Source organism: Hippichthys cyanospilos, chromosome 7, assembly GCF_059441005.1.
Source record: "Hippichthys cyanospilos isolate Australia breed blue-spotted pipefish chromosome 7, RoL_Hcya_1.0, whole genome shotgun sequence".
NCBI lineage: Eukaryota > Metazoa > Chordata > Actinopteri > Syngnathiformes > Syngnathidae > Hippichthys > Hippichthys cyanospilos.
Window position 1 is genome coordinate 6,195,867 of NC_142375.1, and position 17,363 is coordinate 6,213,229.

Below are 17,363 nucleotides of genomic sequence, written 5' to 3' on the forward strand. Positions count from 1 at the left end.
GCTTTGTCATTTTACATGCATTTAAATGAGTTTTCAATAAAAGATGTTGCCGGCTTGGCAATTAGATGCACACGCGTCTTTTAAATGAAAAAAAAGACATTTTCTGGTTAAAACTGTTTTTTTGTTACACCATAAAAGTATTTAAGAAGTGATGTGACTGAGGAGAGCGACGGCAACGGTATATTGAATCAACATGATTAAATACTGTAAGTGACAAGGTGGCAGATTGGTTAGCACGTCTGCCTCACAGTTTCTTCACTTAAGGTCCCGGTTAATTTCAGCTGGCCTTCCTGTGTGGATTTTGCATGCTCTCCTCATACTCACGTGGTTCTTCTCCAGAGACTCCTCCCACACTCCAAAAACATGCATGGCAGGTGTAATGGACACTCCAAACTGCCCATAGGTGCGAATGTGAGTGTGAGTGGTTGTTTGTCTCTGTGTGCCCTGTGATTGGCTGGCAATCAGTCCAGGATATCCCCCGCCTGCTGCCCGAAGACGGCTGGGATAGTCACCAGCACGCCAGCCAGTCGTGGTCTGGGTTTGTGTTCGCTTTGGATTCTGGTGTTGTTCTTTTTCTTGCCCTTCGTATCTTGTTTAGTTAGGTTGTGTTCAACTGTCCTTGTCAACCCGCTCCTTGTGTTAACCAATCAGCGCGCTCTAGCAAATGTCTCTTGTCCAGGTGTTCCTTGTTGTCTCATCAGTTTGGCTTGTAATTACTTTCCTGCTTTCTTTCTGTCTGTGTTGGATCATTTTCATGTTTACCCGCCTGTCTTTTGTCTTTGCAGTCACTTGCTGTCCTGTTTTTTTTTTTTTTGCATATCCTGGTTCTTTTTAACCCCTTGCTTTAGTTAACCCTAACCCTACCCCTAACCCTTACTGCACAAATTCTCTGACTCTGCGCTTCCCTGTACTAGGATCCACAATTCCCACATCCATGCCGAACCTTGACAAGCTGCTAAAGAAAATGGATGGATGGATGATTAGATACAGTGGTACTGAGGGAGAGCAAGAATATTCTGTATAGTGCAAAAAATAGACATTAATATATCGTGTATACATCAGTTGATAATATACATAAACAGAAATAAATGTGAACTGGCTAGAACAAGAATCAGACAGTGGTGGGGAGTCAGGGCCAGCAAGACTTTCTCTGTTTATCTCTCAATTGTTTCCTGCACTCAATGCGGATGTCGTAACTATTATCTGCCCGGGACCTTCGAAATTAGTACCACAGGTCAACTTGTATTGGCCAATGGAATTGCCTTGTGGGCCCTGAGTTACAAATGACTCGAGTTTTCTGAGAAAGGAGATTTTCGTCCAAACCTTTACTTTGACTTAAAACTTTATAACAACTTTGACTTGAAATTTTATAACTCAACTCTTACAAAGGTTTCGACCAGGGATCCAAGGAGCTCCAAGATGCTTGGGTCCCCAGATGGTCGAAGCCCCTGGGGGTTGACCCAAAAGGCTGAATGAGAGCAAATCCAAACCACATGGGTGCTGACACGTTTTGACTTACTGTAATACTTGCCCACTGTTCCTTGCAAAACACATTCAAACATGATTGAGTTCTACACCTCAAATTAATCACCCAGTTCCAACTAGACGATATTTGAATTTATTTCTACACTTCAGATTAATCACCCAGTTCCAACTAGACACAATTTGAATTTATTCTTAGACCTCAGATTAATCACCCAGTTCCAACTAGACAAAAACAAAAAAAAAAGACTTAACCCTCGATGCATAATGCCATCACAAATCAGCGCTAAAGCAGTCATACTCATGTGTGTAGGCTTTCATCTACATTACACCATGTAAATATAGCAAGTGTTGTGTGAAACTGTGAAACCAAAAGTTTGATTGAAAATGTTCAGAATTTTGCCCACATTAAAGACTGTCATCTTAATACTATTTTGTTACAATATTTATGATGTCATCCTTTTTGCTTACTATTGGTGATGTATTACTTGTAAACCTTATGACAACACAACTTGCAACGGTAGACAGATGACAAACTGAGTAGTTGGGTACCCAAGGCTTTGTTGAACACTGATGACATCCCCTTACATAAAAGGGTGACAGTGAATTTCCTTGAGTTTAGAGATGATGTGATGACTTATGTTCATTTTGTAAACAATTGACTTATGATGACTTGTGTTCATTTTGTAAACAATTGGGTAGAAGATCTTATTTTGTAAACAATTGACTTATGATGACTTGTGTTCATTTTGTAAACAATTGGGTAGAAGATCTTATTTAAGTAGTGTGGTGAATTTCTTTAATGCTTGTTGTGGTTCTGGCCCAGCTGCATTTCAGTAATCTACTGCCAGGCAATGCTGGTTGGTGATAAAAATGAAGACCTCTTGGACTCAGACAATTTAGTTGGAAAAATATTTATTCTACACTTTCATTACTGCTGGGTTTAATTTGAAGGAAAGGAAAGTGTAGTTATCATACTGTGCTATCATTATGTCAGAGAAATTCTAGGATTTTTATTTTGTAACATGACGCGGGGGGGCTAAGACAACGGCGTTGTGTATGGTGACAAAATTGTATAGCTAAAATGATTTCTGTTCATTAATGTTAATGCTTATCCATACATATCCTATTGGCTTCATCAATACAGCTGAGCACAAAATACAGTGGGCCCTCCGTGTTACGAGATTAATACGTTCCGCGGTTGGGCTCGTAAGGCGAATTCACCGTCGGGCAAGCAATCCAAACCTATGTTAAATAGCTAATGCATTTAAAAGCCAGGTAAAAACATCAAAATTGTACATACATATTAAAAATTGGTACCAAAATAGTATAGTAAGTGTTACGTATATATAATATACATGTATACAATCAGAAAACTTCATTAATAAAAAACATAGAAAGGATTTATTTACCTTTGAGTGGCGCTGGTATGCCCATATTCCCTGGTAAGGGTAGCATAGGCTAGGTAGCTTCGTATTTCTCGATTATCTCCAGGTTCTTTTCCATATAAATCATCTTACTTCTAACATCACTAGCATTTTTGGAACCCATGGCTAGCCCATTCAAGTTTGAATTAAGCAGTAAAATGCATGATAAATACTGTATGGTTTTGTAACCACTCGCCATTTTGAAATGAGTGAGGCCAACCAATAGCAGACTAGCATCTCGTAAGGAGACGTCGACCAATAGCAGACCAGCGTTGTGGAAACGTTGCATGGAGGCATTGACAGCAACAGAAAATAACTGTAATTACCAAAAGACATCAGCAGATGGAGACAAAACAACACAAATACAGCCAACTCCCTAGAGTCATGGCATTTGTTTTGTCGCAAAGCGGGGAAAATACATTAAAGAGGGGATGAAAAAACTCGATGTATACGTGTGTACGATGTGTACGCGATGTATTCCACATCGCAACATGAAAAAAAGTAAGCCAGGAACGCTGTAACATGGGGGTCCACTGTACGCTACTTCATATATGGCCACGTTTTGAAGTGAAGTGAGTGTCTTTTTTGAGTGATTATGCTATGGCTGGAAATGGCAAATGTTGTCAGATGTTGCTTGACAAAAACATCTGCTAATTCACTGTGGACCAAAATGTGAAATAACCCTATCTTCAAATTATCATTCTTTAACAAACATGTGAATTTTTTCTTACAACATTGGCATATTGAATGTTCTCTGAATATGCAGTTGCCAGAAGTGTAATCGTGCAGTGTAACACTGCCTTTGCCCATAATTATCAAGGACATGAAATCCTCTAAAAACATGTCAAAATTTAAACGTACAAAATATTTTTAGTAATATCAAGTATGATCAATTTGGAGCATAACTAATCTCGGGGTATGTTTTTCTTTACAGGACCAGCCATTAACCACTCTAAAACAGTTGGTGATTTTCACACTGACTGTGCATTTGTCTGCCAAAAATGGAATGGAATGCCACTCGCTTTCAACTGGCAAGCATAGAGAGGCGTCGCAATGACGAGCGAGAACGAAAGGAGAGAATTTTTAACGACAAACTGAGAATCATCGGCGTCGACAAGAAAGGCCTTGACAAGCAGGTGGATGATAAGAAAAAATGGAACGACGCCGAAAGGCTGGAGCAAGACACCTTTGAGGCCCAATTCCTCCACAACAGCAAGCAGGCGTACCTTCTCCAACTCCGAGAACTAAAGGAGAAACACGCAAAGGTGAAGAGCAGTTTTCGAGAGCAATACGAGCACGCCATCGAGGAGAAGTTGAACCGAGACGATTCCGAAGAACCGGTGGAACACATGATGCCTCCCGGAATGGCGGGCGAGGACCCGGACAGCGACGATCGAATATGCAGGCAGAAAGAGCAACTGAGGGAGTGGCTGCTCCAGCAACAGACCCTGCAAGCCGTGGAGAAAGAACGAGAGAGGATGGAAAAGCTGGACGACGACAAATTCAGAGTACACATCGACAATGTGGCCATGGAACTGGAAAACGCTCAGGCGGATCGAAGGAGGAGAAACGCCGTGGAAATGAACCGCTTCAACCGGGCCATGGCTGAAGAGAGGAAACGGCACGAAAGGGAAATGGACGACGACCCCACGGAGGTACGGCCGACCCGGGTGGGGGTGCCCGGCTTCTTTCACAGCTACGACAGGAGGCCGCGTCCCGAGAGCGCCGAGCAAATGAAAAAGTTCTGGAACCTTCAAGTTGAGGAGAAAATGATGACAAAGCTAGAGGGGATCAGAGACAAGCAACAACACGCCCGTTGGTGCTCCAACGCGGCGCGCTCGGCTATGATCCTCCAGAGGCAGCAGGAGCGACTGAAGAAGGAGCTGCGGCGAGAGCTGGACCACAACAACATCACCACCGCCGAATACGACAGACGCGCCAGACCCGACATTAAAAGGGGACGCGTCGACCAAAGTTTCTTCGCTCAATTCAACACCTGCAGCCGCTGAAACCCTCACACTTAAAACAGCTGGACAGATGCCATAGTGGCCATAGTTCCAGTCAGAAAGGTTGGAAGCACATTCAAATGGCGTCAATAAATTCACACTTCAAAATTCACGACTGTGAACTGAAGGCAGTAAAGTGACTGAAAAAATAACAAAGATATTTGGATCAGAAAATTCCAAATGTTCAAACATTCATTTTTTATGAACAGTTTTCTTTCTTGACCAGTATTTTGTCAGTGACTATAAAGTATTGCATATTTTTCTTTCACGGAAAGCTGAATTTCCAAATTTTTGACTGGCTATAAAAATGTCAACTACCACAGTGAGGGGACACAACCCTCAGGCCTTGTTCAGTTTCATTACTCATTTTGCTTCTTTGTTTTGTTCAACAAAGGTTCTTGTCATTAGTTCAAAATATCCTTTCAACCGTATTTTTCATCAATTCTTTTTCTTCACTCATCCTCCCTAGTGTGAACTCATAGATAGAGCCTGCCCCAGCATGATTTTTGATTATGTTTAACTGTATTCTTTACTCTCCCAAATACTATGAATTTCCCAAACTACGATCCCTAAATACTTGAATAACATTTCAAATGTTTACAAGCATGTTAAAACATTGCTATTTGGTGTTCATAAGGAAAAAGAAACAGTAGCAGCAACAATAGCAATGTGGTAGGAGAGGCCCTGACCCTTCTGCATTGGCGAGAAACACTATTGCTTTATCTGCAATTGGTGGCTGAGTAAGAGCCAGTGCTAGAATAGCTGGGCAAATTTGTTTGCTCGGCCAAATCTGCTGGATCGCTGAGTGCAGATGGGAAAAGCAGTTGCTCATATCTTTGAGCAAGATGCAAACGCTTTGGAACATCCGTGCAAAAGATACAGACAATTCTGTTTCATAATTTTATCTGGTTCTTATGTCAGATGATCTAAATGTATGAGAATGTTCTCTGATGAATCGTCTCACAGTTGACAGCATTTTGACATTTGCTCATTGTAGCCTTTATGTGCAAAGTTATGCATTTTTGGTGCATTTCCGTCAGGCTTTTTATCCCTAGGTGAATCTTTTCCTAACAAAGGGAAATGTATTCAAGCATTAGATGACTAAGTACCTGAAATAACTAGAATTTGTGGCTCAAAAGCCACGTGTGGGAAGATAGTGCACTCAAATTCAATACTTTGTCCAGTCTTCTGAGATTATATTCACATTTTGAATTTTGTTTTTCATACTTTTTTCTGCCTTTCTGTATCACAGGGACATAGCATGCCAACAAATGAGAAGAAAAGAATAAGTGTGACTCCCGTCCAATTACAAATTAAATACTTATTTGAATAACAAACTAATAAGCCACAACACAATTAATGAACATAACGAGGTGTGTGAAAGCACAAAATGAATTTTTCTTGACATATAAATTCAACAGTTTTGAAACTAATGAACTGGTTGAATGCACAAAGATTTTTTTTACATATAGAGTACAAGTATATCATTCAGAACTCATGTTCCCTGCAGCACTTTAATACTCTGTGTTTATTCTTCTGCATCTCTCTTACTGTTCCTGCTCTGGGAGACTGCAGCTGCTGCAAGCGGCAGTGACAGAAAATAGAGCTGCTCGGTGATGAGGGGCCTCCTCACCTACACGGTGCAAAACGGCGCCGATGGCGAGCAGGCGCTCCGTTAGGCTCACTGTCGCAGCTTCTATCGACTGACTAGATGCGGATGATGGACGATACTTTCCCTCGGTCACCTCTTGGAGTTTCTTAGCCTTGCGCTGAAATTCCATCAGGTGAACTTGGTCCTAGACAAAAGGCCACACTTTTACCGGTTAAAATCATATGAGGTGGAAAAAATAGAAAGCCCCGGCTGATGTTCTCACATAATGTAAAAAAAAAAACAGATCAAATTTGGCCAGGGCACACATTTTACACAAGAACATTTTCAGATCTCGCAACAAGTGCTGCGTTAACATTTTGAAAGGATGTTCATCTTGTCTCAACAGTGATATCAGTTTAATTGCTAGCAAGGCTATTTTGTTGACTAAATGGCAAACTTCTATCATCTAGTGGAAGAGAATATGTATTTTCAGTCAATTCTTTTAACACCTTAAGGAATACTTTTACATGGCATCCCACAGCAAATACTCAATGCTGGGGTAAGATTGAAATACAGTGGGTACGGAAAGGATTTAGCCCCCTTTAAATTGTTCGCCGTCATTGCAAACAATTGCCAAAAATCATAAAAGTTCCTTTTATTTCTCATAAATGTGCACTCAGCGCCCTGTCTTGACCGAAAACAAATATGTAGAAATGATCGCGAATGTTTGAAAGAAAAAGTGAAATATTACATGCTTATAAGGCTTCAGACCCTGCGCTCAGGATTGAGTAGAAGCACACCCTTTTCAGCTAGTACAGCCACGAGTCCTTTTGGAAATGATGCAAGGCGTTATTTCACACCTGGATCTGGGGATCACTTCTAATTCTGTCAGATTGGTTGATTTTGTGGAACTTTCTCCCATCTCCCTGCTGTATCTCTGGAGCTTTATCTCTCTCACCAAGGCTCGTCTCCCGCTATTGCTCAGTGCGGCTGGACGGCCAAATCTAGGAAGAGTTCTCATCATCCCAAACTTCTTCCATCTGAGGATTATGGAGGCCACTGCAGAAATTGTTTTGTCACCTCGGCCCCAAATCTGTGCCTCGCCGCAATTGCCTTGCCCTGAGCTTCTTGGGGAGTTCCTTCAACCTCATGATTCTCATTTGCTCTGACACTGTGAGCTGTAATGTCTTGTATCGACAGGCGCGTGTGCCTTTCCTAATCAAGTTCGAGTCCAGTTTCATTAAAAAGCTGGACTCCAATGAAGGAGCAGAACCATCTCAAGTGGATTACGAAGAAATGGACAAGACAGTATGTGAGTTAAATCTGAGTGTCAATGCAATGGGTCTGAATACGTATGACTGGGTGATATTTTAGTTGTTGTTTGTAATACATTAGCAAATATTTGCACATTCCCATAATTTTTTTTCTGTCAAGATGGGTCACTGATTATACATGAATAAGAAATACATGGACCTTTTTTTCAATTGGGCAAATGGATGCAATGACATAAAGAGTGAAAACTTTAAAGGTGTCTGAATATTTTCTGTACCCACTGTAAGGCGTATTGCTGAATTGCCCCAATTTGTTGAGACTTGGCACTAGCACCGGCTGGATAGTGGGGCAAAGTGAAACTGCACAGTCTAAATAGGTGCTTTTCAATTATATATAGAGAAAAACTTTCACCCCCGACGCACTGACTATAAATAAGATTACAATCTATTCTATTTAACATAAAAAAATCACTTTTTAACAACTGTTCACTATTTTTTACAGTGTTCATACAGGTTACAGCAAATCTATTTTGCTCCATACCCTGCTTTTGGCTTCCTGTGTTTTTGTCAGATCGGACTCAAGGACACCACTGGTGCCAGATAGGTCCATCAGCTGCTGTTTCTGATGCGCAACAGTGTTGCTCAGATTCACCCGGCTTGCTTGCAGCTCTTTGATCTCGTGCTCCCACTCTTTGTCCATCTTAACAAGCATATTATGTCAAGAAATTACACAATGAATCGTGTTATACAGACGAGCATCACCTTCTGCGCTTCTTTTATTTTGCGCCGCAAGCCATCATTGATGAGATTGAGCTCGCCCTTCGTAATTTGCTTTTTAGTGCTTCGGGTCAAGGCATCGTTGTGCTCGATGATGTTTCCCCGCCTTTCCACGACTGCGACGCTGTCCCTGACGAGTTGCTCCCGCTGCTTCATCAGCTGGTTGAGCTGCCGCTGTTAAGTACGTACCACGAATAAATACACATTCTGTTGACGCAAAAAACTTCACCGTGGAAAAACAAAAAGCATTATCGGGTCATCAATACTAAGTTGGCTAAAACCAATAACCCACATAATAATAAACAGTATTATTGAATTATAGTTTACTGCAATGGCTATTTTAAACCTTGTTGGAATGACTGAACCCGCAAGTATTGCATGTTTACAAAAGGAACCATACATCTGCACCAGCACCAGTAAAAGAAAACTCCTGTTCTACCTCAACTCATCTTGAATTAAGATGATGTGACGATGGAAAATTTTGTAGCTGTGGAAAATAGTCACTGTTATTGTATATCTATAATAGAGTTTAGAGGCCATTACGATAATCAAGGTCTTATAGCGGATGTACTGCATTGTCAGGAGTCAACACAAAAAGTCACCCAGGAAAACCAATGCATGTACCTCCATACAGTGAATATCATCTTTCATTAGCTGGATGTCTTCACGGCCCTCTTCCACAACTAAACGTGTCTCTTTCATAAGGTGAGTCTTCTTTTCCCACAGCGTGATCTGTCGCCTGTTAAATAACACAGATGGATGTTTGCATGCAGTGGTGAATAAAGAATGAGGCCTGGAGAGATACAGCAACTTGATTAAAAAGATACACGCATGAAGATAAAAAAAAAGAAAAAAGAAAAAACTAACTCAGCTTCGATCAAACTGCCGAGAAGTTTCTCTTTTTCAGCCTGGGTCTTCTCTAGTTTCAGCTCCATCGCTACAGACTCTCGTTCTGCCTCCTAACCACATAATAATGTAGATCATTAACGTTTAGAGGAACCAAGTGGAGAAAAAGAATGTTGGAGCGTCAAGCAGAATAGGGTATGCCTTGAGTTTGTGAAGGAAGTCATTTTCTATCATCGCGTTCTCTTGCTCCAACGCATGGCGCAGCTGAGTGTTCTTGCTCAAAAGAGTGTTGAGCTTCAGCAAATCTCTTTGAAGCATCTTATGATTCTTTGCCACCTCATTCTCCTCTCTGTGCATGACTTCCAGTTGGCCTGGTGGGGTTCAAGTGAGCGTCACAAATTTTACAAATTGCAAATGTGATTTCAGATGCTATAATATGTCAAAAAAAGCTTACGCTCCAAATAAATCTTCTTCTGACAGTTCATAGTGTACTTTGCCTGAAGTTTGTTGTACTCCTTGTTGTGTGCCTGAATCTCCAGGGTCAGTCCTACAAGCGTTCCCTGATGCTTCAGCCACAGCTGCTGATCATTCTTGATTTTTTCGGATAATTCCTCAGTTTCAGTCTTTATTGTGTCAGCCTTGATTTGCAGCGGACTCAGGTCTTCATGCTGAGGAAACAGGCACACACACGTTTGCATTCTTTGATGAAAATACATATGTTCTAATGCAGGGGTTCTCAAACCTTTTGGAGTCAGGGACCCCTTTTTGGAAAGCAAATTTTCCAAGGACCCCCATTGCAAATGTTAGCGGAAACAAAATAAACAAAATCATAAATAAAAAAAAAATTAAAAAATCAATAAAGGCAAACCTTTATTCACTAACGTATTCAATTTGACAAGTATTTTTGTTACTTTTCATTCATACTGAAGTTTACAAAATGAATATTGCAAATTGCACACTTCCTCGGAACAAACTGGGTCAATTTTACCCAAACAGGTTGCTGCCAATTATTTAGTGACTAAATAATCAAATAATAATAGCTGCTAAATAATCAGCCTCTAAAACATCGGCCTTGAATTTGGTATAAGCTTTCGAAACGCTCAACCATATAAAATATGTTAAATAATCAAAGATCTCTTACCCCGGTGCGAGCAGTGATGAGATCCTTTTTTTTGTTGTAGCTCGCGATAGTGGCCTGTTTCTGGGTGATAAGTGCATCAATAGAAGAACTGTCAGCCTGGTTGGATGCCACCACCTTGTTGTACTTTGTGATTTCCTCATCGAGCTCCTTCTGAGATCGGGCCAAGTTTTCCAATTTCTCGTCGATCACTTTACTTTCCACCTTTGCAGCCATGACCTCACCCTCCAAATTCCACAGCTGATAGACCTAATAGGAGATTAGTAAATACGACATCATAGTGGTGGGTAAGGAGACATTTGTGGTTGAGCTTCCTGATGTCCTTAACTGTTTTTTAAGTTTTGAAATGGAAATTATGTGGAGACTTTGAAACTGTACTTTAACATCTCACCATTATCGTTCCAACAACAAACAGGAACAGGATCATCAGAGTGGTATTAAGTGTTATTTTGTCAACATTTTGAATGCATTAACTTATTTTTTATTTATTTTTTTTGCTTTATCTAGCTGTATTTTCTTTTTATATATATATATATATTTTTAACCACTGCACGCATGCACGCACACACACGTGCACGCACACACACATGCATTCCCCAGCGAGACCACATCCCCCAAAAGTGTATAAGAACCGGATGCAAAAGATGAAACATTGTCACTGTTGCGGCTACTGGTGGCAGTAACAGTGGTCCGAGATCTCGTATAACTTATTCCCACTTTTTTGTCTAGATTAAATTGATTGTTTCACTACGTTGTGGTATGCGCCATCTGTCAACAAAAACAATCATGCTAGGAACTTGTTTGAGGTGGGAATTTGTTCTAGGTTCTTTCAAAAGTAAACATGTATTTATATGACGGTGTTATAACCCTTTCAAAGTTAGCCCAAGTTGGGTGATCATAAGGCCAGGCGAGTGAAACATCCCCAGAGACCCAGAGGTTAAAGTTTACATTACCTTCTCTTTCTTGAGTAAGGCCTTCTTGTTAGTAAGTCGCTGGTAATACTGAGCGGCCTTGTTGTCCATGAGCTTCTGCAGCATTTGGGTCATGATGCTGTTCTCTAACTCCAGGTGCTTATCTTTGTTTTTCTCCAGCTTTCGTCTCTGATTGGCCACCTCAGCCTCAAGAATGTCGTTCTCCTAATGAAATAGAGGACAAGTTGTTCAAGTCACAGTCAAATCAGTGAAGTCAAATCACAGCTGTCTCTCAGCAGAAATCTTTGGCCAACCTTTGTGAGTTCTGTCAGCGTCCGTTCCGTTTGCCCTAAAGCACGGAGATAGGTACTGTATTGGGCCAGCAGAGTTTCATGCTGGGTCTGCTTCTGACTGATCATCTTTTTGGAGACATTGCAGTCCATCTGGCTGCAGTTAAGTAGCATGGTCAGAGTCTCACTTCCCTCCTGTAGCTCTGAGATGGATTTCTTAATGCCTTCAATCTCTCTGTCCAGCACAGTCACTTGGTGCTCAGCCATGCTGTGAAGAACACAGGTAACAGTAAGTGCATCATTGTGTTCACGGGCAGTAGCTTTTAGTCTTGAATTCCTATTTCGGTATGGATGAGACCATGTCACGTTTTCCCAAAATGATTGGAGGTTTTTTTTCCTCCCCTGCTTTTGTTGATGCGCATGAAAACTCTAACCGAATAGCCTCCCGCATCGCCCTGAATTCTTCATCTCGTCTCCTCAAATCCACCAGGCTCTTGTTCCACTGCTGTAAAAGCTGTTTCTGTGACAATGCCAGAGACACCATTTGCATTTCCGCCTGAACACAAAAGTAAACAAACACACACAAAATGAAACAATGCCAAACAGGGTGACTGCATTTTCACAGTTTCAAAAAGTAACCTCAATATGTAGATGAAAAAATATAACATCTTGGCTAATAAAAATGGATGGCCAGCCTAAAATCATCAAGAAATCCTTTGGGCGACATCAGCTTACCTGCACAGTATACAACGTGGGCTGCACTGGTTTAATACAGACGATTGTTTTAACTACACACAGTTTGAATACTGCATAATAATAATAATGAATTCACAGAGCACAATGGTAGGTGATTTGTGCTGTAAATACCTCTGAAAGCGCTTCCTTGGTTGCCTCTGTTGTCTCCGCTTGGGCTTTAGTCTGAAACTCATAAATATCTTTCTGTTGGGTCAATCGCTCCAAGCCCTTGGTGAGGCGCTCTACATATATATCCTGTTAGAAATTTCATTAAAACAACAACAAATCAGTGATGATCGTGGCAGGAGCAAATTATGTAATTTGTGTCGAAACCTGTTCACCTGTTTGAGTTTCTGGTCTTCCATTTGGGACTTCTTAACTGTTGTTTTGCGTGTGATATTCTTCATGGCTTTTACATTGCAATGCAGATCTTCGCTGACTTCCTGTGTGAAGTTGAGGTGTGAGCTCAGTTTGTCTAGCTCTGTTTGTAGGTCGGATACTAACAACAAGAAAAACACGTTTTTAGATTAAGATAATTTGATCATTGGCAGCACAGTGACTGGATGGTTAGAACGTTGGCTTCAAAGGCGAGGTTCTCAGTTAAAATCTCAGCTCAGGTTGAAGTGTGGAGTTTGCATATTCTTTTGGATGGTCCCAGGTTTGTCTCCATCCTTCCATCCATGTTCTAGAGCCACTTCTCCTCACTAGGGTCTCTGGCTTGCTAGTGCCTATCCCAGCTGTCTATGGGCAGTAGGCAGGGGAAACCCTGAACTGCTCGCCAGCCAAGGACACAGTGACCAACAACCACTCACGCCCCCAATCACACCTAAGGACAATTTAGAGTGTCCAATACAGCTGTCATGCAGATTTTTAGAATGGGGGAGGAAGATGGGTGCCCGGCGAGATCCCACATGGGTTCGGGGAGAACATGCAAGAAGAAAGTCTGGAGTGAGTTGGAATCAAATTCAGGACTCTGAACTTTGAGGTGGACGTGCAATTATAAATATGGTTATGTATTGTTGTAAACCAAGATATATGTGTGCTGTATATCCTGCTTCTAACGCTAACCAGTTCACATTTGATCATTTTCTTCCTAGTGAAATTGATATGTCCTGATTTTGCATAAAAGGATAGAAATTAATAAGTATTTTTTAATCAATTAATTGATGAAGTGGAAAAACATCATCAGATCCATGAATCATTAAAATGCTCATTAGTTGCAGCTCTAACAAGTATACTTCCGATCGAGACTGATCAACAGTCAGTTTTTTAAACTTTTGTCAATTCAGAGGGAGCAGATTGATCATATGGTGTGGTCTCAGTAGCGGGGACGCAGATGGACACTCATCAAACATTCATCAAAACCACTCTAGGCAAGGTGATAGATTAGGGTTTTGTGAAATGTGCGCATCTCACCATTGACCCTTGTTTTGTTGCACTTGCTTGTAATGCTGGACTGGCATGACTTTACTCTCTCAAGTTCTTCTTGTACCCGTCGATGCTCGCTTTCAGCTAAGACCTTAACCTGCTGTTGATCATCTAGTCTTGTCTGGAGTCTTTTGAGTCTTTCTTGTTCCCTGAACAGCTGTACATATATTTCCTCTGATTGGCTCGCCTCTGCCTTTTCAGTTTTCTCCTGCGCAGGTAGCAGAAAGCACACAAGTGGAGTAATATATAATGAGTGATTGGGCTAATGTTGACAATAAGCGCATGTGACCTACAAATGATCAGCCTGATCTTAAAAAGACAATAAATAGAATCAGACCTCCTCCCTTAGATCCAGTTTGAGCCTCTCCAGTTCTTTGATGAGTTGAGTCTTCAGTGCAGCTTGTTTCTTTGCAACCAGAGGCTGTCAACAGTTCAAACACAAAATCTTACTCATCCAGGAAGAAATCAAAAACTAAACCTGTCAGTTGAGGAGTGATTCTCAAATACCAGAGTTCATCTTTTCAGGAACTATTTTTTGTAGTTTGGAAAATTGGACAAAATTTGATTTTGCTTCTGATGTTTGAGAGGAATTTCAATAAACACTTCAAACTAATTATTATATTTGTAGAAATATCAAAGACGCTACGAACATGTTCAGCATCAAGAACAATGAATTCGTCGTCATCTTCCTCCTCCTCCAATTGTTTGTCTTCCTCCATGTCCTCTGATGAGTTTGCAAAGTGGGTCGGTGCCACAATCTGCAAAGTACTGTCCTGGTCTGATAGAGAGAAAAGAGTATTCAATTCAATTGTGCTTATTAATAGGTCTGTAGATCATACTCTTTTATTTTATTTTATTTTATTTTTTTTGCAGGAACTAACACGTGCGTCATAAAATGTGTAGTCCCTAAACAAAAAGGAGCATAACGGAAGTATGTATACTTTATCAAGTATACTTGAGTATAACTATAATTATACAAAGTATAAGGTGACTATGTGCTTAAAGCATACCAGAAAGTACTAAGTTGATACTTATTCAAAGTAAATTGGAACGAATAAAGTGTACTATAAGTATAACAGTTCAATATACTTCTACCTTCTAGCTGTATACATCTAATCCAGTTTAGTTTACAGGTTTATACTTAAAGTGTGCTCCACAGACCCATACTACAAGTATACAAGTTGTATACTTTGTCAACTCTTTATTTTACTGGTTTATACTTGAAGTGTTCTACACACTAAATATTGATTGATCAGATTCAACAAAAAGAAATGCACAATAGGTGAATACAACAGTCTAAATGATCCTTAGGAGTGAATCCTTAGGTGTTCATCTATGTGTCCCCCGTGATATTATGCATGGTTTTGGAATGCGGGAGAAAACCAGACAACTCACACAGGAATTGTCAATGCTCAAGTTTGGGACCTGGAAGCCTGTGCTGGTAGGTGGGACACTAACCAGTTGGCTCGTGTACCACAAGGATTGGACTACATTATACTGTATATGCAAGATTACAAACAGGGTACAAACGGGTAGCAAATGTACTCTCTAATTTCATTGGCTATTTGACTCCCCAATAAAATTGGTAGAACCATAATCAATCGGATCGGCCAAATTTTGATGTATACAGTACAATATATTGATACATTTAACCAAAATCATCTCAATCATAATTTTAAAGATTAGCAGTGTGTTTGTTTGTTTGAACCAATCTGTTTTTAGGGTGTACAGGGACACTCGCACACCAGGAGCAGTCTGGTTTTAGACTTCAAATCTAAAACAGTTCAGTTTACAGGTTTATCGTCTACTCAAGTGCACTCATTTAGTGTACTAATATAAAAGTCATACACTTCTAGTCGGTGCTTTGGTTAAAAGGTTTCCTCTTAAAGTATAATACAAGGACATTCGTTTGTATAGTACTTTTATAAAGTGTAATATTTCTTCTAAATTAAAAATAAGCAGTAATCAATAATACAGTATGTACATTTTTGTAAGTGGACCAAGAGAGATTAGGCTAAATAAAACCACCTTGTGGCAGAAAGTAGTAGAACGCGCAATTTAAACTTTCATATTTTGTTTTAGTATAGGGTTTCTGTATACGTAGAAGCCAAGCATACTTAGGCATACTTCACATTATGAAATATAATATTTAAAAGGTAAACTTGAAGTATATGTCTCCGTTTTGGTATAAAACGGTAGGCTATAGGCTACTCGTCATCGTACACTCGAATAGATTACTTTTTGCTAAGAGTGTACATTGTTTTGTGTCACAAGAAATCTTGCAGCCCAGGAGATATAGTAGAAACAGACCAGTATGTCTTGAGTGTCCATCAGCATTGTTGTCAGCCTGAGACTCTGGGCTCGCATGAACATCTTCTGATCCTGGCTGCTGAGAAAAAATAAGTTTTAAATGCACGTGATTTCCATTATTTATTATTTTTTTACTTTTAATTTAATACATTATCTTCACACTGCCTTTTTTTCTCAATTCCACGCATTTACCTGCGGAGGAGATATATCTGCTGTAATTTTGCTTGGTTCTTGTACGTGCACATCCAGTAGCTCGGTTTGTTCCCCGTCCGCCTGCACGCACCCCTCCCCCTCATAGACTGCCGATTCCTGCATCCGCACTGACAGTTAAAAAAAAAAAAAAAAAACATTAGGTGCGTTACAACGCAGGGATTCTTAACACATTGATTCTTTAGATTCGGTATAATAAATAACCGGCTTAACGACTGGCTCGTATCAATAACGAGTGCAGTTTGCAAACTACATACAAAACGACACTTTAGCTTTAGTCTAAGCGACTATTGTAACAACCTGACGCCTAATTATTTCCGAGAATAAACAAAATGCCACGTGTATTTAGTCCTAATTGACGACTTACCCCCTTTAAACTTAGACGCGCCAGCCTTCACTTCCTTCGTACTGCCACGGAAGACACAATGGTTGCTCAGCAACAATCAACTTCCGCTGCAACAGTGCTTCTCCATTATAATTTGAAAAGCTCCTCATCTCTACACGCAGAAAAAAAGAAAAATGTAAATCAACTTTCAACAGATGTTAACTTGACTTTTTACAGGGTTTATAAAGGTTACAGGTTAGTCTGAAACAGGAAAAAACATATATAACTTACGTGCACAAAAGTGCCTGAAATTGGAAAAAATGACTATCCTTATTTGAACTAGAAACATTTTATATGAAATAAAAATTAGATGCTGAAAATAAATACAATAAATAATGTAAATTGATCTGAAACAGGGTCATCAATGCGTTTCCCGCGGGCAACCAAGTATCCCCCAAGGACCAGATGAGTAGCCCTCAAGCCTGTTCAGCAAATACATGGCTTACAACTGACAGGAATTTCAAAATTAGGCATATTTTACGAATTAAACTTTTACATATTTACCAATTTGTTTAATTATTTGGAGAAATCATTGACAAAATCAGGGACTTTACAT

General features: G+C 40.2%; 2 protein-coding genes across 2 annotated transcripts; one reads left to right on the forward strand and one right to left on the reverse strand.

Annotated features, from left to right (window-relative positions):
- Nucleotides 1-3,852: 3,852 nt before the first annotated feature.
- Nucleotides 3,853-5,613, forward strand: LOC148420814 (RIB43A-like with coiled-coils protein 2). The gene has a single exon (XM_088419763.1). It carries the CDS (start codon nucleotides 3,911-3,913, stop codon nucleotides 4,916-4,918), a length of 1,008 nt encoding a protein of 335 aa, XP_088275889.1. The 5' UTR covers nucleotides 3,853-3,910; the 3' UTR covers nucleotides 4,919-5,613.
- Nucleotides 5,614-5,801: 188 nt separating this feature from the next.
- Nucleotides 5,802-16,527, reverse strand: LOC148420815 (coiled-coil domain-containing protein 40-like). The gene is given in 19 exon segments (XM_088419138.1): nucleotides 5,802-6,516; nucleotides 6,518-6,711; nucleotides 8,319-8,477; nucleotides 8,540-8,728; nucleotides 9,179-9,293; nucleotides 9,422-9,513; nucleotides 9,602-9,771; nucleotides 9,855-10,068; nucleotides 10,542-10,787; nucleotides 11,492-11,674; nucleotides 11,764-12,007; nucleotides 12,174-12,295; nucleotides 12,607-12,729; nucleotides 12,816-12,973; nucleotides 13,891-14,110; nucleotides 14,240-14,323; nucleotides 14,553-14,680; nucleotides 16,213-16,291; nucleotides 16,405-16,527. Coding segments are annotated over 19 exon segments (2,916 nt in total). The 3' UTR covers nucleotides 5,802-6,443.
- Between the last annotated feature and the right edge of the window lie 836 nt (nucleotides 16,528-17,363).